At 42.2% G+C, this 21,899-nt stretch overlaps 1 protein-coding gene across 1 annotated transcript in view; it reads left to right on the top strand.

Moving 5' to 3' along the window:
* Nucleotides 1–1,463: 1,463 nt before the first annotated feature.
* The window catches only part of cacna1ea (calcium channel, voltage-dependent, R type, alpha 1E subunit a), a 65,212-nt gene continuing 44,776 nt past the window's right edge, over nucleotides 1,464–21,899 (top strand). Inside the window, exons 1-4 of the mRNA XM_086161323.1 lie at nucleotides 1,464–1,688; nucleotides 2,017–2,283; nucleotides 12,465–12,570; nucleotides 12,656–12,795. Coding sequence (XP_086017449.1) covers nucleotides 2,018–2,283; nucleotides 12,465–12,570; nucleotides 12,656–12,795 — 512 coding nt within the window. The 5' untranslated portion in view covers nucleotides 1,464–1,688; nucleotide 2,017. The remainder of the gene's footprint in view (nucleotides 1,689–2,016; nucleotides 2,284–12,464; nucleotides 12,571–12,655; nucleotides 12,796–21,899) is intronic.

The raw sequence follows: 21,899 nt of genomic DNA, 5'->3' as shown, positions 1-21,899 counted from the left end.
ATATTGGTAGAAAGATGCCGGGGTTGGAACTGCCAGGCAGGAGGACTAAAGAAATACAAAAAAGAAAATTTGTGGATAAAGTGAAATGATACAGAGAATAGGGTTAGATGGAGGAGGTTGAGTTGCTGAAAAAAGGAAAAGAAGAGGATTTATCAACCGAATTATGAAGTTAGTTAGCGCAGCGGTTCGCAGCAAGAAAGTCCCCGGTTGGATTCGAACTCGGGGGCCTTTATTTGTGGAGTTTGCACGTTCTTCCCGGTTGTAAAAACATGCCGTAGACCTTGACTTCCCCAGACATTTGAACGAGAAGGCGAACGCTTGTATGTTTCTAGATGCGGTTATATCATCCACTGAGTGGCGGCCGGTTCAAGGTGTATCCCGTTAATCTCGCCTTTCGTCCAATGACAGCCGGGATCGGCTCCAGCCCCGCCGACCTTGAGTGCGGGATAAGCAGTACGGGCAAATGAAAGACATTTCCGCAAACCTCCTCACTCCTCAAACCGCCCAGTGATCAGAAACATTTGATTTTTTTCCAGACGGATTTCCATATCATCGGAGCCCGTTCGGTTGTTTCGAAATACCAGATTTTAACCGATGACGATGTTCATCAAGCCGCCATTGCGCGGACGCGGGGTCGAGTGCGTCGATTCAAATTGGTGAATCGTCCCTTTATCGTTGTCTCCAACGGGTGTATCATACTGTTTTTGTCAGATCGTTTACCAAACCGATCAAGTTAGATTCCAATTTTTTGTGACTTAGATGAGCGGTGCCGCCCAAAGCCCCGTTTCAGTTCACCCAAGTCGGGAGCGAATCCTTCGCACCCGTTCTTCGATTTCCTCTCCGCTGCGGGAACTCAGAGCATTTGATCCCGGCGATGAATTATACGGTGTGTTGAAACTGGGGAGGATTCGGATTCTTTTCAAACTGACATTCCAGGTAAATATTTTTTTTCCGAGGTCTGATTCGTCATAACGAATCCCTGCATCCACGATGATACCTGCGGTGGAATATTCTGAAAAAAAAAAAAAAAGGAAAATGGTGTGTTTATGCTGGAAAAAGGGGGTGACGTGACCATTTTCTCAAAATGTAAACATTATAAATCCAACAAGTTTCCCTTGGATTTCTCGCATCACTGTAAAAAAAAAAAAAAAAAAAAAAAAAAATAGAGGTCGCAGTCTTTCTGGTCTCATTCCTGCATGGATGTGTCGCTCCATGCAATGTAATAAGCTGTAATTACACATTGGTATCACGTCTTCAGGGCTGTATCACAACCACATCATTTTTTTTCCCCTCCCTATTGCAGAGTTAGGAGAGATTTGTTATCTGATTGCACGGATTTCCTTTTCCGTCCTGTTTGAGGGAGGAGGAGGGAGGATGTTGGGAACCGCAAAGTTTGTTTGATTGTTTTTCGGTTGCGCTCTCGCTGACTGGAGGATGAAGCTCCCTCGGTAGGTGTCCTGCAGAGACGGGAGGAAAAGAGGGAGGAGGAGGAGGAGAGGACCAATGTGCACGAAAGGAGTCATAGGACCGATGCCGGTCCGTGTGAAACCCCACGGATCCACCCGCTCCTCTGCACGGCGCCCGGGAAACCTCGGATGGCAGAGGACGTGACCCGCTGCGCGAATGGATATATTTGATTTTTTTTAAAACATTTTTATTTTCATTCCGAACCGCTTTATTTCAGGCAGGTAAGTGATGCAGATGCGAGTTACTTTTCTTGTTTTTTTTTTTTTGAGTATTATTTTTTATTTTTATTTTATTTTATTATTTTTTTTTTTACGCAGAGAGGGAACTTGAATCGAGGTGTTTTCTCGTTGCTCTTCACCGGACGTGATACGGATAAAAGAAACAAACAAACAAATAAACAAACAAAAAGACTTATTCTCCCTTGCAGCCGTCGAGCGCAGCACCGCGCCCTGCTTCCGAAGACGATCTGTAACACCCATCCATCCATCCATCCATCCATCCATCCATCCATCCACACCTTCCTCCTTTGTTTTTTTTGTTATTTGACAGAATGGCCCGGTTCGGGGACGACGTCCCGGGCTTGCTGAGCTCCGGGGACGGGGGATCGGAACGCAACAGGAACCGCGATGGCGCGGCCGTGTCCACAGGTGGCATCTCCCCAGCCTTCAAGCAGACCAAGGCGCAGCGGGCTCGTACCATGGCTCTTTACAACCCCATCCCCGTCCGGGAAAACTGCTTCACCGTCAACAGGTCCCTCTTCATCTTTGGCGAGGACAACATTGTCCGCAAGTACGCCAAGAAAATCACAGAGTGGCCATATCCTTCCTTTTTCTATGCGTAACCCTCACAGGCGGGGGTAAGGCGTGATGTTTCCACCAACTCTCCTGCAGATTTTAGTTATTACTCTGAGCTTTATTACCATTCTTCGAAATTTTAAGGCAATATCTGTACATGTCCCCCAAGAGAAAGTCCCGTTGAGGGTGATTTTTTTTTTTTTTACCTCCGTGCAGCAGGAGAGAGATAAATCAGCACCTTGGACAGAGTTCAGTTTAGTCCAGTGCTGGAAAAGAAGTAAGACTAGTAATCGGATCAGTTAATCGAGGTAGAATCCAGCCCGTCGTGCTTCCCTGCAGCTTGAACTGATTAATAGAGGCAGATGTAGAAAACAAAAAAAGGTTAATCAATACATGACAAGAATCGGGACGCGTCCAGAGGGTTTGGATTCAAATTCACATCCTGTGCATGGAAACGGCAACCGCCTCCACGGATGAGTGTGTCTGACTTTACCTGTTTGAGCAGGTCACCGGGTTTTGACGGTTTTATTCTTGAATTCTGTGTTATATAGCACCGTTGATCTCTTTAAGGTGTGTTATTGGACAGTTATTACACCGCCCTTCGCATTTTAACGCTTATGGCAGGCGACGGTTTCCAGATGAACGTCAGTCTCCTTTGGTGGTTTGTTTTGTGCTGCCGCCAGGTGTGCAGGCCAGGTGTGGCTTCTCTTCTCTTGTCCCTTATTGTGCAAACGGCTGATTTAAAAAAAAAAAAAAAAAAAAAAGCAAACAAAATAGCGAGCTTCCATTGTCGACCGCTGTCTGTTTTCATTTCCCTCGGTTAGAAAATGGGACGGATTTCAATCGACAGCTGAGAAAATAAACAGATTGGCATGCCGTCGAGTTGAGTTTTTAGTGTTGATGAAGAAAAAAAAAATACAATCCGGTTGTAAAACTGAACGTTCTCCAGGTTGAGGAGGAAGCGCCTTATTACCTCTAATAACCTCCACTATACCCGATTAACAAACATTCAGAGGAATTATTTTTAATGATGTCAGATTTTTGTGCCATATGGTATTATAGGAAACCATTACTCACCGAGTCATATGATATTATAATGTTTTTCTAATACGGTTTGGGAAGCTGAGTAGTGCTCTAGTCTATCAAGTATGTTCAACCAATTTTACCAGCATGTCCTGTGTGTTGATAGATGTGCTTCAATTAAGAAAGGTGTTTTAGTTGTGTGTGTGTGTGTGTGTGTGTGTGTGTGTGTGTGTGACTGTAGCACTTGGCTATACTGGAAAAACTCCCATTGCATTCAATGATTTCACCTTTTCCAGTGCGTCCCACATGTTTGAGATCATAGTGGTGAAAAAGGACTTTCCAAAGTTGTAAAAGAAGAAAAATGAAATTACATAAATACTTCACACTCTACCTGAAGGAGTAGTTTTTTTTTTGTTTTCTTTTTTCAGTCAGTGGGCGTAGTGGCTTCACGTCAGAGAGGTGCAGGCAGCCAACACCGCCTCCCGTGGCTTGCTAGTACCTTCACTCCAAACATGCTGTTTGTCCTTTGAGTTTGAGTCCAACGTCTTTTGGCGCTTGCCTACACAACGTTGCATTAAAACCAGATTATTTTTTTCTTTTTTAGACAATCATATTGCTCTTCAAGAAGTGGAAAAAAAAAATAATTCATTGATTGAGTTGTTTTTGTTATATATCTGATAGATTTTCCCCTGTTGCTCCAAGGACTTAAAGTAAGATGATGACAATAATTACGAAAAAAAAAAAATTGCGTTGATAAGTTCAATCAACATGTACATTTCATTTGATTTAATACAAAATTTCAGAAACGGAGTCGCTGATGATGATGACAATGATTTAAAATACCCTTTTCAATATGACAAGGATAAGATAAGATAAGATTACACAATGGGGAAATTCAATTGTCACAACAGCACTGCAGGTTAGAAAAAAAGTGTACAAATAGTAAAAAAATGCAAGGATATAGATGTAAATGAACAAGACTATGTACAATATAAACAATAGAAAAAACTAAATATAAAAAAATACACGAGGGACACAAAAGGAATGCAGAAAATGGCCATAGAACATGGCAGGTGCACAGTCGAGGATGTTGGTAGTCAAAAAGAAATGATACTGAGTAAGGTATCCCGGATGGTGTAAAATATAATAAAGATATAAATATTTACACGGATAATGGTGGTAAGTAGAGGTGGATGCGCTTTATCGGGATAATCCGTTTTAAAACGTTTCATTTTGGTGGCGCAGTGGTAAGCGCTCCCGCTTCACAGCAAAAAGGAGGCAGGTAAAGGCGACCCTGAGTGAATTAAAACCAATATTGTCAATATTGAACATTGACAAGCCTCTAGTTGTCTTTACACCGAGCTTCCTCTAGATGTTCTGGATCCACACCCCGGTTTCCGAGCGTGGCCGCCCAAAAGAGGAAACTCATTTCAGCCGCTAGTATCCGTAATCTGATTCTTCCGGTGACTCGTCAAAGCCTGCGACCATTAGGGAGGGTCGGGATATAAATCAGCGAAAATGAAAGCTTCCAGATGAGCTACCTCTTCTCCACGACGGTGGTCCATTAAGAAAAAAAAAAAGAAAAAGAAAAATTGAATTGAATATGAGCCAAATATTGTCTTTTTTTTGGCAGTTTATTTGGAAAAATTCACAAGTGATCCCAAATTAACAAAGGGAAAGTGATCAAAAAGGTAGAGAAAGGAGAACTCGTTTTAATATTCAAGTAAAATGGACATTTCCTGTAAGTATCTCTCTGCATTCTAAGTTTTGCATTTAAAAAAGGAAATCTACACAATAACAAACACCGCCTCAGGGATTGCAAGTTAAGTTTTTAAACTGCATCATGTTTCAGACTGTTTCAGAGCTTTGAGTCTAAACTTGCTGGTCAAAAAATCATAACCCAGTTCTATTTTGGCACTTTCTATTTTTCATGCAGAATTTTCAGATTTTTTTTTTTCAGGATTTAAGCATCATCTGCACTCAGATGATGGATGAATGACACAGGAAGGACATCCAACCCTCCGCCAGGTTGGAAATCGAACCGGCGACTTTCTTGCTGCAAGGCAAAAACGCTTGATTTCAACCCAAGTGTCCGCTGAGGCGAAGGCTCAGGAGAACGCACGGTGTTTGCGGTCGTGCACGTCTCAAACGTCTGCTCTTTTTTTTTTTTTTTTTTATAACAGAACGCGCCGCTGTCGCTCCACTTGAGGAGGCATTATTTTCTCTGAGTGCCCTCTTTATAGCAGATGATCAATTCAGCAGTTAAACAAAGGTCAGTGTGTGTGTGTGTGTGTAGCACTGGTACTTGTGGAAGGTTTTTTTTTTGGTTTGTTTTCTTAAATTTTGCTGATTTTTGAAGTAAACAGCCCCTCCGGGGTCCACTCTCGGCTTTACCTGCTGGAGAGGATAGTCGATGGAGGCCTGCAGAGGGAAAATGAACGGTTAATGAAGTTTGATTTGTTCATAGGCCTGGTGAGGCTCGGCAGCTGCTCCTCCTGTCTGAACCCCCTCGCACCCCCCCTGCAGCGGGAAGTGTCCCGTTGAGAAGGTGCACCGTTAAATAATTGATCGTTGGATTCGGTAACACAGAAATAACCATGTGTGAGCTTGGCTTCGTTTCGGAAGCGGAAGTGAAAGTGAGAAACGCATGACTTGGCTTGAGCCGAACCCACGTTGTGAGTCGACGAAGAATCGCCGCTCGCAACCTGGTTTGGCGTGAAGGTATGACTGAAAAGGCTAATGTTCTTTGCATGTGATTAGATTTTGTGCGTACTTACAAGTTATAATTTACATTTTAAAAAAAGATTGGTATAGTAATTGGTAGAATTGGAACATCTGTGGCTCCTTCTGCATGTTGAAGTGTCCGAGTCTTGGGCAAGACGCCGGACCTCAAGATGCTTCCAATGGTCTGCTTGGCATCTTATATGTGTGTGTGTGTTTGTGTGTGTGTGAGTGGGTGAACGTGATCTTGTGTAAAGGGCTTTGAAATCACAAGTTGTGAAAGCTTTGTGTAAGGGAATCCCATTTACGATTAATGCTTCTGATTTTTTTTTCATTATCGTTTAATATCAATTTTATTTCTATTTGATGTTCAAAAACATAATCAGGAAAACCCTTTAATACCTTAAACGGACACATTGATGGGACACTGTAAGAGCCGGGCACTTAATTCATCAAACTTTGTCCGATTAGCAATAATATTATAACCACTGACAGATGAAGTTAATGATTATATGGCTATAAGAGCATCTTTCTGTGAGTGTGATGTATTAGGACACTCATTTGGTCCATTTAGGGTTCATGGCTGTGTACAGGACTGTCTCAGAAAATTAGAATATTGTGATAAAGTTCTTTATCTTCTGTAATGCAAATAAAAAAACAAAAATTTCATACATTCTGGATTCGTTACATATCAACTGAAATATTGCAAACCTTTTATTATTTTAATATTGCTGATGATGGCTTACATCTTAAGAAAACCCAAAAATCCTCTCTCAAAATATTAGAATATCATGAAAAAGTAATTTTTGTTTTTTCAATCGCATTACAGAAGATAAAGAACTTTATCACAATATTCTAATTTTCTGAGACAGTCCTGTATGTGTTGTGTGTGTGTGTGTGTGTTTGTGTGTTTGTGTGTCAGTGCACATATATATATATATAAAAGAGTGTAAAATAAATGCTATGACTTGGCAGAAACACTTTTGTTCTGTATTTGAGAAATTTGTGATACAACGGAGGAGAATAAATAAACACCTGTGTAACGCTTCCTAACCTAGTTGCCGAAGGAAGGCCAAAAAGAAAAAGAAATATTTTTGTGCCTTCTTATTGCCTCGTCTTGAGCTCATATTAGACCCCCGGGCAGCCGAGCAGTTCTTCCAAATATAATACTTCCATATTTTTTTTTCTCAGTAAACCCCTCTGGTGCGAGCTGAACTCAAGAAACAGCATTTCTTCATCAAAATAATTGCAGTCTTTGAAAAAAAAAAAAATTACAAATCCCGTGTCCCCAATATCCTCTGCGACAACAGTTTTTAAACCTTATTAATATTTTCTAAGTGATTTTTTTTTGGAGCGACACTCGTGTCCTGAAGTACAAACGCTGATGATGAGATGTTTTTGTCCCCCACCTATAGATGTCAATGAGATAAGAATAAGAATAAGAATAAGAATAAGAATAAGAATAAGAATAAGAATAAGAATAAGAATAAGAATAAGAATAAGAACAACTGTATTTATCCCGAAGGAAATTGTTGTGCCAGAGTTTCAAGTAAAACATAACAATATTAAATAATAGTAGGAAGGAGGGAGAATAAGAAATACAAATAAAACCATAAGTGTCAAAGTCAAGGCTATAAAGTGTTTCAAGGTCTTAAAAAGTACAAAGATTTGAATACTCCCTCCGGCTGAAGGAAGACTTTAAGTTCGACTTTATTGATACCATGACAGGGAAATTCAGTTGTCACAGCATTACAAATTAGAAAAATATGCAAATAGTAATAATAGAACACATATAAATAGGGATATAGATAAAAATGAACAAAGACTCAATGCTCCTGGATAGAAGCAAGAGTCGGTTCGGTTGACCGGCCGTTGACACCCGAGCACAGCTCTGACGTCTGAATGAGATGTCGGCAGGTCGGCTCGATCACCTTAGCCGAGGACTTCTCACCAAGGACCTTAATTTAATGTCCGCCGGCGATCGCTACAATCCCAATTCCGGCTTCCCCCCGGCACGCCGTCACAAAGCGGGGTCTCAGCTGTCTGTGATTGGTCCGGGTTTCCACCCCGACCCCAACCCTGTAAGAATAATCACTGGATTTGGATCCCAATCCTGTCGGCGGCGGCGGCGTGTTCAGCATAGGGTATCACGCTCCGTCTCGTGTCTATTTTTACTCGTAAGGGGAAAAAAGGCAGGGTGCCAGCGTCAGTGTGACTCACAGGATTGCTCACGAGATGTTCTGCTGCTAAAGCTCGCAGACGGTCCAAGAGACACGTCAGGCGCCAGCTGACACGCCGAACCCGGCCGAGGGGGGAAGCGCCCCCTCGGCCGGGTTCGGCGGGGTTTCGTTCGAGACCCCGTTGTGTTTGTAAATCTGGAGGAATTAGTCATGAAAATGTCAGAGGGAGTCTTACATAGGGATTATTCAATTATTTACACTTTCCAATTTTATTTTTACAGAAACATTAACAGTTTTTGGACGAGGGGAGTAAAAATAATTGGTTTATGGATTGATTTTTAAGAGCAAAACAAAATCCAACACGCCGTCTGACATCTGTATTTATCTGTTAGGCTTCGGTAGTGTAATGTTGAAGGTTAGACTTAGCTTGTGTCAGTGTCAACATTTACACGAGTCAGATTTTATTTATATATCATATACACTTTCCAAATATAGCAGGTCTGGACCACACTCTTTAAAATGTTAAAATCTTCTTCTCGTGGCAACTGGACGTGATTTTCGTCCCTCGAAGACATTTTCATCGCTCAGCTAAGAGGCTTTTTCAGTTCAAAGAATGGCGAAATGTCAACATAGGAATAAAATCTACTCCAGTTGCAGCAAGTTTTAGCCATGAACTGTATGACCGAGACAACTAACTAAAATTATAAAAAAAAAAAAAATTAAAATGTCTTTAAAATGACTTACAGAAACTACCACCACCCAGAGCCTGTTCTCGAATGTACTGTCTGGATTCGTCTTTCGCTGTACAACGAAATCGCTTTCCACTGTGAAGACAGTTAGGTAGCGATAGATATTGTGACTGCGAAATGTAAACAAAATGAGGGTGGATGATAAAGACAGCACCAAGGAAACACTGCCTTTTACCAGTGCCGAAACCTCCGACAGATATTAGCTCAATGCCGGGGGTCTTCTGCCTCGACCAATTGGAGTAGAAAGAGATAGAAGGACAGGATAGGGAGCCAGCATACAAGACCCTTGTACCCTTGAACAAAAACTACGGGTTACTGTCTAAACCACCGGGCCAAAAACGTCCCATCAACTGCCGAAGGCAGAAAAACTAAGGTCCGACATATTAGGAAAGCTCTTAAATCTTGTGGTTGTCCTAACTGGGCCTTTGCCAAATCCGAAACCACCAGTTAGAGCACAGAATAGGAGTGCGGTAACAAACGCATTGCCATCGTCATTCATACGTATGTTGCTGGCATTTTGGAAAAACTCAGAAGGGTTTTCAACAAACGCCTAATTCCAGTACACTTCAAACTCCAACATACTCTTAGGCAAAATAAGGATCTTAGGCAAGATTAAAAGTTCGGTGTACAGTGATCCCTCGCTAGAACACGGTTTACTTTTCACGGTTTCGCTACTTCACGTATTTGCATCGTGCATTGTGTTCTGCATTCTGATTGGCTAAAAAGTCGCTCCGCTTCTTCTCTACCTGTGCGCCAATAACCTGGCAGTTTAATATGTACACGTACGTAAAACAGCTTGCCAAATTTACATTACGTACGAGCAAATTCTCTTCCAATTTCGAGTTTCTCTAAAACCCATAATGTTGACAAAATGCTCTCTACCAACAAAAGCACCTGCGGCAGGGCCCAAATGCAGCAGAAGATGCTATCTATCGCAGATAAAGTTAAACTTCTGGACATGCTAAGGGAAGGTAAAAGCTATGCGGCTGTAGGTCGGCATTATGGAATTAATGAATCTTCAGCTCGCTCCATAAAGAAGGAAGAAAAAAACATAAGGACGGCAGCAGCAATGTATAATAGAATATTTAATTGTACAATAATTGTGAAAAAAAAAAAAAAGGTTTCTACTTCACGGATTTTGCCTATCACGGGTTCTTTTTGGAACGTAACCCCCGCGAAAAACAAGGGTGTACGGTATACTATCACACTGTAATGAGGTCTAAATCGGGGAGAGAAAACAACCTCGTTAGGACACGACTCCGTGGTCCAATCCTTTGAACAAAGCCTTGTCCACATTCTGGTTGCGAGAAGACATGGTTTGCAAGAGGAGTCAAAGAAGCCATTTTTGCCAAAATAGAAAAACGTCTCTGAACTGAGGAGGGGATTCGGGGGTACAACCTTTCACTTACGCACAATACGTAAGTGGGGTCCATAGAGTAGACCCCCTAAACCATCCAGAAAGATCCAACCGGACCCCGGTAACTAACACCTGAGCATCAGTCCATGTGATCCAATGGGTTTCGCTCCATTGCTGCACTAGAATTTTGGCGACACTTTTTCAAACTTTAGTCCAGATACGCCTCAAAAAGGCGGACTTTTATTAGTTATAATAAACCCATCATCACAACAACCCTCTCGGAACTAGTTTTTACACAACAAGTCTCCCATTTGCTTCACATGCCATCGACACCTAGACCGGCGCCCAACTCTCTAGGCTACATTTGGAAAAACTCCCCAAAGTCCATTCGAACTCGTGAAGCCTCTCAGATGAGAGGTGATACGTTCACAAGAAAATCAAGTCCAGTAGTTATGAGAAGCAGATTCTGCCAAGGATTGAACCTGAGCTGGATGACTGACAACCTCGTAAAAAAAAAAAGGATGCAAGAGTTTCGAAACAGTGGTGTGTGAGGGTTGGTAGTTGCAGGCACGAATGATCTCTTGCTAATAATAACAGTAGCGCTAACAGTTACATGGAAATAGCTGATATGATAAAATAATAGCTTCAAACGCCAGAGTAGATCACAGCACGGGGACATGGATTATATCTTGTTTTTCCGGGAGTGTGTCTAGTGACCGGCTGAAGATGTTTACTTGTTCTTGGCTATAACATGTTGACGATGGTTACTTTCTCGCTCATCTTCCGCCGTTTGCCGATGATACTCGATCCCCAGGAAAAATTCAGTATGAGTTTAAATCCATAGATTCTGGTTGATGGTTAGAAAAAAAAAAATGTGCTTGCTCTTTTTATTTGGCTTCACGTAAAATCCCAGAGTAACCGCTTCGGCGTCGGTCGTATCTGTGTCCCGTCGCCCCCTCCTCGCCCACCTCTTTGGCAAGTTTCTGACTCTAAATAACCATCACCTTCTCCCTCACTGCTCACCCCTCATCCTCCTCATTACTTTCTCCTCGTTCGTCCTTCCGTATTGCCTCACTCTCTCCCCGCCACCTCCTTTCTTCTGCTCTCTCCTCTCATCTCTGTAGATATAACCAGCCTTTCCTTCCTACTACTTCTTCTGCAGATAGCTGATGCTGAAGGCCCTGCCCACACATATACAGCGTTAGATAAAGCGCACGTTGCAGGATTAGCTCAGCTTCGGAGTGGCAGGAGTTGCAGCAACAACAGTTTCAAGTCCAACTAAGTCGCTCCGAGGCTCGTGATGTGAGCGACCCTGTTTACAAGATCACCAACTAGTGCCTACTTCGCCCCCCTCGGCTCTCTTTAATAAGCCGCCTGATGTTTCCAAATTGTTATGTGTCCGTCCCCTGTCAGAAACAGCTGACCGCAAAAGCCGCGTTAATTCTGTTTCGTACAGAACAATCAATGTTATCCCGTCCGTCTTTTTCTTTATCAGAGCTCTCTATCGAGGAGCTTGGGATTTCTGCAGCAGGCAGGCGCGGTGAATATTTTCATAATTCACAGCCGAGAGGTTTTTGTACTCTGTGTCTTTTCGGCGTCGCATTTATTTGACCGCGAGGGGAAAAATCGAGAAAAAAAAGTCGCCTGCAATATAATTATATTTTATTATCTTTTATAAATTAGTTTTTACTTCTTAACTATTTAAATGGAAACACGTATTTGGATTCCAATGTAAAGCAATGCTAATTTCATTTTACATCATATTGTTACTATAATAATCCTGCCCAGCTGATTGGTACCCGCTCGCTCTCTTGGGGAGAAGAGGGGGATTTATTCATGTGACCCCGTGTTGCATTTATGATTTATTACTATTATTGTTATTATTTTCTCACTTATTTACAGGATTTATTTTTGAGGGTATATGGTATTTAGATTTTATTTCATTTTTTTGTATTTATTTGTAAAGCATATAAATCGGGTGATATGTTGTCTTATAAGACAATGATAAAAACAACGCTATTCGATTTATTTTGTCACCGTATGTAAATCGCTAACGGAGGGGGGCATGGTATCAAATCTTGCCTCGGGTGCCACGTTGGATAGGGCTGACTCCGATCGCCCGAAAAAGTCTTAAATGAATAAACAGTGAGTTTCCGTAACTTCAGCTTTTCACTCCGTTCGAGTATATGATCCTCGCCACCATCATCGCCAACTGTATTGTCTTGGCTCTGGAGCAGCACCTTCCCGGAGAGGACAAAACACCCATGTCCAAGAGACTGGTGAGACATTGTGACTCGACTCACATCTACATGAAAAGCTCGACAAGTCACTTCTCAACTTTTTTTTTTTTTTTTGCACTCACAGGAGAAGACGGAGCCCTACTTTATTGGGATGTTCTGCTTTGAGGCCGGGATAAAGATCATCGCCCTGGGCTTTGTCTTTCACAAAGGGTCCTACCTGAGGAATGGATGGAATGTCATGGATTTCATCGTGGTCCTCAGTGGGTGAGTCGAGCGTTCATGGCGTTTGTTTGAAATGGGATTATGTGCGTGTCATGACAGAGATAACATTTACAGAGATTCAACATGCTCATGTTATCGCTTCACTATTTCCATCATATTGACTGTAGTTTACATGAATGTTGCGATACGTCTCTTTAGTTTTGATCGATTTGAATCTCGAAATTTGACTCATACTGCAATTTAAAAGAATCCCATCTTCCCTCCGTCAACAAAGCTATATAGCGTGTTCTGCTATGAACAGTAACTCCCGTTTCTGATCAATATAAGGCTGTGTGACAAAAGAACACAACTTAATGAGTCATTCAGTGAAGTGTCAAAAATGGCAAATGCTATAAAAAATAGCTTGCTAATAAACAGAATACAAATAGTACAATGAATTATTAGATATATTTCTGATTTTTAATCAATCCTCATACATCAAAAAAACGGTATCAGGGGAACACATCGATTAATAAGCTTCACCAAACTGTTGCAACGCATTAATAAAACATTAGACTTATGTCACTTAATAAGATGCAAGTCATTTCAGGTGCATCTGTAAGGCTGAGAAAGTCTCTATATGAGATAAAGAGGCAAGTAGACCTTTTCATGAACACCAGCTTCTACTGTAAACAAAGATAACTCAACGGCTTGCTGCAAATTTAATGACAAACATCTAAATGAGGTAGGGACTTTGAACTTTGATTTCGAAGCAATAGGGCAAACAAGGTGAGACCTGATGCGCAGCTCAGTTTAATTCACCCCCATACGGTTTATTTATCTGGCATAATTAATGCCAACGTGACAGGGGAGTAAATACACAGAATTGCACAGTAAATTCAATGCCTGCATAGCTACTGCAAATTTCCAGTAGGCCAAATTTTAAATTTCTGTGACACATTCAGAACCAAAGAAAACAATTTTCCGGCAAAATGGACCGCAGCAAACAACTGGCCTGTGAACAGGTCACCGTTTTCAAACCATCAATCCATCCCTTTCGCCTTCTGCGTTCTTACATATTGATCACACGGCTGTGAAACCCCCAAGGGGATGTTCTGAAACAAGCTGAAAGGTGCTTCCATCGGAATATTTAGGAGTATTTTACATCGGCTATCGACTCGGGGGTGGTTTGAGCCGGTCATCGAGGCGGGAGAGAAGATTGTGTTTATAAGTCACCGTATTAACCTTGACACACTTCACTAGCTAGCGTTGGCACACACACACACACACACATGAAATATTCATCAATTCACAGCATAGAAGTACAAAGAGTGTCTAGCAGGGTTCTTAGAGAATTCGACATGATTTTTGCTTTTCCATTATTGATGAGTCAAATTCAGGCTTGGGCTTAATGATACTCCTCTCGCTGCTGGAGAGAGGAAGGACATGAGGTTGAGAGTGGCGAAGGAACGCCAGAAGGAAAAGACATCTCTCCAGCCTGTTGATCACTTGCAACGTGACGACGCTCGGGGATCGACCGTGTATCGGGCGCGAGTCGGAAAAAGAAAAAAAAGAAGAAAAAAAACGTCTTAATTAAAACACAGTGAGGCGACCTTGTGTTAATCATGCTGTGTGAAAAAAACACGAGATGAAGACGGCGAAAGTGGCCGAGGCTTTTCAAGCGGAGACGGATGCCGAAAAGCTATTTACAGATCACGTGTAGTAGTAATGCGTAACTGACAGGAGGACTAAAGTTTATTTGAACTGGCATATGCCACCTCCTGGAAACTAATACTGTTTCTCGTGTATGTATCTTTTAATAGCGAGTGTTTTATTCTCCTATCTGTGCTGACATGTAATCGGGCTCTAAATTTCGATTATCGTCAGACATGTACGCAGCCTTGGAAATAACCCCGTCGGTCTTTCTTTATCGATATTTATTGTCTAGTCGCAGCAAAGACGGATGAATAAAATTACAGCCCCCCTCTCAAAAATATCTCAATTACACAGGAACACATTCATTCAGCTATCATTCAAAGTTCAGCACCTTTTTAGCGGATGAATGAAGATGATGAGATGATGATCTTGGAGCAAGTTACTGCGCCATCAGTCAGGTGGTAATTAGAAGTCGCGCACTGGCTGAGGAGTCACGCTCTTCATCACGGATGTTTTCAAGACAAAGGGTAAAAAATGCATGCGGCTATTAGATTTAATCTTCTTGTTCTTTTTGTTTCCACCCCCCCCGGGATTTTCATAGTGTTTTGAATGTTAATTTATTCTAACATACGCCTTGATGATCGTTGACAGGCAGTGTATGTCACATGACTGTCGTGCTGAGTGGGATTTCGTGTTCCCATCCTGGCGCCGTTCCCCTGGGTGATTGCTTATTTTGATTGCGCAAGCGAATTAAAGTTTTGGCGGGTCTAGAGTTGCATTTTTTTTTTTAACTATTCATTTTGATTCAGGTGCAAAAACTTCGGAATGTTCAGCACCATCTCTTCCTCTGTATTCCATCGTCTTCCTCTCTATGTATACCTTTTATAAATATCTTATATATAACATCGCTCTTGGAACGCTCACCGAAACAGAAAGCGTTGATGTTTGCCAGACTGAAGCTACTCATACATCAGAAGACGTTGAAAAAATTTGGAAAAGACTCATCGAAAACTATCATCTCACACCTGCTCACATCTAAAGATGAGTTTTTTTTTTTTTTTTTACAATTTACTATTTTTCATAAAGACTGTGAACCTTACAGGGTCATCATTTACAAGATAACGACCAGATTTTTTTTTCCACTATGCAATTTTTTTTGGAGTATTCGCACAGCCTCTGCTATTTCAGTCCATCGCTTTTCATTCTCCCCTCGGTTATGATACGTTGGACAGTTGACATTGTACCAAGCGGGGCTGTTCTGCCCACAGCTCCATAATCCGCTCTTCTTTCTAGACGGCCCCTATTGATCGGGACGTCCTTCACCGTTCCTATTCATCCATACCGCCAACAAATACCATCTCTGCTGCCAATACAGCAATACAGTGATTGTTTGTCTACCAGGTTTTCTTTTTCTGGATTTGTTAGAGCTCCTCTATTGGTTGTTGATTGCGTTACGTCACTGTAAACATCACATTATATTACAGTCATTTGGAAGACGCTTTTATCCAAAGCGACTTACAAAAAGAGCAATTCAGTCACCGAAGATCCGAAGTACCAGGAGTCGGAAGTCCGAAGTGACCACTCTACCAAATAGCCATCTCAAAACCGTATACATACATACAGTAATTTCTTTGTTTTTGTTTTTTTCGTTTGTTTTCGGAAGGGGAAGTTGGGGGCTAAGTTGGGCAGTGCTTGGGGAAGAGGTATGTTTTCAGCTCAGGGCGAAAGATGGGTAGCGACCCCGCTGTTCTGAACTTTTCCGGGAGTTCGTTCCATCACTTAGGAGCCAAGACCAGTTCGATCGACAGCCGGTGGCTCTGAGTGATGGGGTGGACGGTCAACGAGAGTTGGTCGATCGGAGGGGACGGGTAGGGACATGTGGTTTGACCATATCCTTGAGATAAGACGGGGCCGTCCCATTCACCGCCCGGTAGGCGAGCACCAGGGACTTGAACTTGATGCTTTGTGGGCAACTCTGCTTCTTGTCTCTAAAGCAAGGCTCAAGACAAACTTGCGCGCTGTTACATACGAGTTGTGTTGTTTTTATTGTGTTAGTTTTATTTTTTTCGTTTGCTGGCTTCTTCATTTTTTGGTTTTTCGGGGTGGCGCAGTGGTTAGCGCATGCACCTCCGAGCCAGAAGATGGTTTCGTTCAGACAGGAGGCCTTTCTGCGTGGAGTTTTTGCTTCCTCCAAGTTCTTCTTTTGCATCCTGAAGACCTGCAAGCCTCCAGCTCCGTTGTATCCCTCAGAACAGAATAGGCAGAATGAATTCTGTGATTTTTATTTTGTTTCTGTTCTTGTGCACTTTTAATAGAAAGCGCCATGCATATGTTCCTTTTACTGCAATACAATGCGTAATGCTCATCGGCGAGCACCAGGGTCTTGAACTTGATGCGGGCGGCTACCGGGAGCCAGTGTAGGGACTTAAAGGACATAAAGACCGAAAGACCGGTGATAATATCAAACATGTTTGATTTGGTTTTAAGTCCAAGACTAGGAAAAGACTGATCTAAAACAGCTCAAATTACCACCTTATACTTGACAATGGAGATGACAATGGAGATGACTCCAGTCTCCAGTCCAGTAAAACTGGAGTCACAATAAGTTGGTGATCTGCGACTCCAGTAAAACTCCTGAAATTTCCCTCCGACCCTCAGTCTTTCTTCAGGTGTCAGCCCACTATTAGACTTCCAGACTAGAAGCACAGATTTTTCACCCAAATTTGAATTCTGGGGTTGATGGAGACGAGGACGGCTGTAAGGGATCGAAACGATGTGGAATTAAATAAAACCAGACCGCCTGTTTCTCGACAAACAAGTGTCCGGGAGTTCATGCAGGAAGTTCCTGAGCTGTCAGAGGAGGTTACTGTCTTTAAAACCGATCGCTAATCTCGATCGATAACCGGTCTGATCACACTGGGAGGTTAGAACATAAAGGAGACCCAAGTTCGAATGACTGACAGTTGGTATTCATTGTTGAACCCGGTGGGTGGTACAGTGGTTCGTTTGGACTCACAGCAAGAAGGTCCCTGGTCTGATTCTGACAGTTTGCATTTTCTCTTCGTATATGTGTGCGTTTCCTTCAGGTTCTCCGGTTTCCTTCCACTGTCCAAAAACATGCAGTGGGTTCACTGGAGACATTAAATTGCAGGGATACTTGAATGTTAGAGAGAATGGTTGCTTGTCTAAGGCATGGTTTAAGGCTTTTATTTAAAAGTCAAACTGCCGAAGAGACCTAAATAGATAGATAGATAGATAGATAGATAGATAGATAGATAGATAGATAGATAGATAGATAGATAGATAGATAGATAGATAGATAGATAGATAGATAGATAGATAGATAGATAGATAGATAGATAGATAGATAGATAGATAGATAGATAGATAGATAGATAGATAGATAGATAGATTAATCCTCAAGTGGAAATTGCAGTGTTTAGATTATTACAATGCAAGTAAATCCTTTTGAATCTCTTGTATTGTGAGAAAAATATATTTATAATGTACTTTGAGATCACTGCATAGTTTAGAATTATGGGATAAACACTTTGCTTTAATTGTACCATTGGCCTGCGACCAGTCCTTTGCAGTATTACAGTGTTACCTGCTTGTCACTGTGATTGAACTAAATTGGACTGAAAGTTTAGATTATTAAATGCAAGTAAATCCTTTAGAATCTCGTGTGTTGTGAGAAAAATATATTTATAATGTACTTTGAGATCACTGCGCAGTTTAGAATTATGGGATAAACATTTTGCTTTAATTGTACCATTGGCCTGCGACCAGTCCTTTGCAGTATTACAGTGTTACCTGCTTGTCACTGTGGTTGAACTAAATTGGACTGAAAGTTTCTGTCAGCCCCCGAATGAGATGGGAAACCCATATGAGAGAATTTATATCCTATCAAAGAATGCACGAGACCACAGAGCGGGAGAACGACGCTCGTGACTCACTTAAGTACTGCCACAGCGAGCCGCCGCCAATATTTTAAGATGGTCTGAGAGAATGAGTCAGAGGGAAACAATTAAAAAAAAAAAAAAAAAAAAAAAAGCCAGATGGCGTTAAGCTTTTTCCCGATGACTTATCCCGCGTTGTCGAAGACTGTTGTGATTTTAATCCAAACAGAGGGGCTGCACTTCCTCTCTGCTCTCTGTTTGATTCCGCGCACCTCCCCCAGCCGGTTACCCTTTAGAAAAAGATCAAGCTGTGAGGAAGAGTTGGAGAAGAGGAGGTGAAAAACCAGGATGCATTGACAGAGAGGAGTTGAGACAAACAGGAACGGAGGGAGGAAATGAGAGAAAAAATCCACCGTTCGCCGGTGCTAATTGGCACGTTGGCAGTTTCATTTGCTGGCAAACCCTCCATTAGACTGGAGTCACTTGGCAGAAGGAGACGCCCAGTACGGGTTTGTGTCACCACAATGGCTGAGACATATGTGGGATGGGTGGGGGGGCTCGGTCTGGTTAGTAGAGACGGAGTAAAAACAAGTCGGAAAAAAAAAAAAAGGAAAGAGCATTTCCTCCATGACTCCAACACTGTTATTTACGGGGCCATTAAGAGCGAAGGAGTTGACAGGGGTTGGTGTGTATTCCGGAAAGAAACCGGGGTCGACGGAGAGTAAAAATGGAGGATTCGTGCAAGTTGGTCTCCGAGCAGGTTTGCCTTGATTGCTGTCAGCGTCTTCGAAAAGCCGGAGTTATCCAGCTGCCGTGTCTTGATGCGATCCGTGTAAACGCTATTAGGGCTCCCCTAGTGGTATTCTTATTAAATAGCCCGAATATTATTGGGTTAAGGGCAGGGATCAGAGGGGCACATACAACTGTAACCATGTAAATTATGTATTATTTTGATTATACGTTGGTGCTCTTCCAATTTGGTTTGTTGTTGTCGGCAGTTGCCTAAAGCGAAGCATTGGGGGAGAGAGATGGTGTGCGATTGGTTCTACCTGCCCTTGTTTTGTGGGGACTGGTTTTAAAGATGCACGGGTGAGAAAGTACTGCGGTTGCCGTTGGCCACCTGACTGTTCTGCAAGTTAGTACGAAATAAAGTCTCTCCTGTCCTTTTCACTGGAAAATTCTTTGGTTCGCTACCTCTTAAAAATTACCTCTTAAAAATGAGGGTTACGCAACCATCCACCCAGCATATGTAGCCATTCACTCCCCCATTCACGCATCATATAGAGACATATAACCATTCACCCTCTCATTCACGGGTTATATAGAGGCATATAACCATTTACTCAGAGCAAATTTGGGTATCCTGAAACTTCTGCATGTTTTTGGACAGTAGGAAGCGAAGCGGAGAGCCACGCAGACACGCAAAGAACATGCAAACTCCCCTCCCCTCACACACACAAAAATAAATTATCACCTCCTGATCCCCTCTGTTATCTCATGGATGTGTTTCGGGACAAACTCCGGTAATTTGACATTCTATTACATATTATACCCATCGCACGTTGATAGTAGAAAGGAAACCCGAAGAGGAATTGACTAAATCCGTCTCTCGCTTATGTGATGTGTGAGATTTTGTGTGTGTACCTGTGATAAAAATTAATTTCATTTGTAAACACACCACATATACCAGAAACACCCGGTGGCAAACAGTCGCAGGTGCGATGCTGATGTTGGATGTTATGCAAAAAATAATCAATGTCCGAGCGAGTGATTTTACTTGGGTGTCTGCTGGTGTAAAAAGCCCAGACAGAGCTGTCACTCCCAGTCAACATGTTTGGGCATGAAGGCAGATTTTCAAGAGATTTTTTAAAAGAAAATGGTCATATTTTGAATGTTTTCTATTATGAACCACGCTGGCAGGGGAGCCTCGGGACATAACAGGGGATGGTCTTGTCCCTCTATACTCCTTTACCTCAAACCGAAGATCAAATCTGTGTGTGCAACACACACACACACACACACACACACACAGACTACAGTCACACTCACACACACGCTGCTGTCTTCTCTAATTGCATTTTCTGTCTATTGTCTGATCAATTGATGACATGATGACATATCCAGCCCACCAAAGGGGTGGACATGTCACCATGAGCTGTTACCGTAGTGACTGAGGACCCCGCCCCAGGTCAGGCTGTCACTGGCTGCGGTCCCGCTGCTTCCCCGGTCAATGTCTGCAATAAATCTCTCAATCTGTATGTTTTTTTTTTTTTTTTATTCTGCATTCATAATCCACATCCAGGGTGTTTTGTTTCTCTGCATACATTCAAAAAAGATCAAGGCAATCGTTTTCAAGTCGAGCCCTTCAAAGTGACAGGCGTGCACGAGATCGGAAAAAGGAGGTGGAATAGCGCGAAGGGCTTGATGAGATCCAGAATGGAGCAGGTTGATATCGATGAAAGAAAATCGACCGACTAACAAGTTGACTCTCTGTCCTCGTGTGACCCCGACCCCCTCCTGCCGGTACAGAGGCAGAGCGAGCGCTGAATCAAGGACGGCGTCAAAGAGATCGGCGCGGGTTTGTTTCCGATCTGATCGTAGACCAGGAGGAGGAGGAGGAGGCTGAAATGAAACAGTCCTGATGATTTCAGTCAGATGGAATTAGTACGGTCACTACTAATATTTACAAAATCTCATTCCATTAATACTCTCTTCGATAAAAGTGGCTAACTAATTCAAGTGCACTGCATTTCAGTATTGAATTACACAGCTATATTTCCAAAAAGAGGCATATTCTCTCAATTTAAAGTGTTTTTTGACCTTCATTTTCGATCATAACATTATTATAAACCCCTTATGAAGCATTCAGTTCATAACCCTTGCAGCGCCATGATTATTATTAGAGCAGTAAAAGACAAGGTTAAGAATATTGTTACCTCGGTTGTATTAGTGCAGTGGAGCGTGCAACACTACCCGCCAATCTAATTCCGCGCCGTCGCCATTAGCTCAGCTTTCTTAACCAGGTTGATTAGTCCCAGTGACTGATTCAACCCGTCTTTGTTACGCAGTACCAGCGTTCTAGCCGGATATTTTAATATGTGCCGCAGGTAACCAGATATAGTACTCAGTACTGGAAATCAGAGCAGAAGTATAATCTTATTTTGTTTTTAAAGACAATTTCCTCAAAGCCTTAAGGTTCGTTACTACCGTCATCTGATAAAGTATCGGATGAATTAAATTTTCAAGAAAATATAATCAACCGGAATAGTCCACGGTATTGTTCTAATTGAATAACTTTGACGGTTAAAACAATTCTTGTGTATCCAACACCGTCATCTTCTCATAGGTGACGGAATCACAACATTTCAGCAAATGTTGATTGATTTAATCCTGCGGTCCACTTGGGGGGGGGGGGGGGGGGGGGTCTGAAGCCGAGCTCATTTTAAGAAATCGTTTAAGATAACGTAAACAGCACATCTTCCCTGCCCTCATCTGGTCACAGCTCAGAGAGTTATTGGAGAAAGAATCTCTGACAAGCTGTAAGGGATAAGTGTCCTTATGGATGTTGCTGTTCCAGGCCAAATGGATTCGCATCAATAGCTGAACACTAAC

Source organism: Fistularia commersonii, chromosome 16 (assembly GCF_037954325.1).
Source record: "Fistularia commersonii isolate RoL2024-O1a breed Wild chromosome 16, RoL_Fcom_v1.0, whole genome shotgun sequence".
Taxonomy (NCBI): domain Eukaryota; kingdom Metazoa; phylum Chordata; class Actinopteri; order Syngnathiformes; family Fistulariidae; genus Fistularia; species Fistularia commersonii.
Note: the sequence above shows the minus strand (reverse complement) of the source record. Positions and strands in the feature narration are given on the sequence as shown.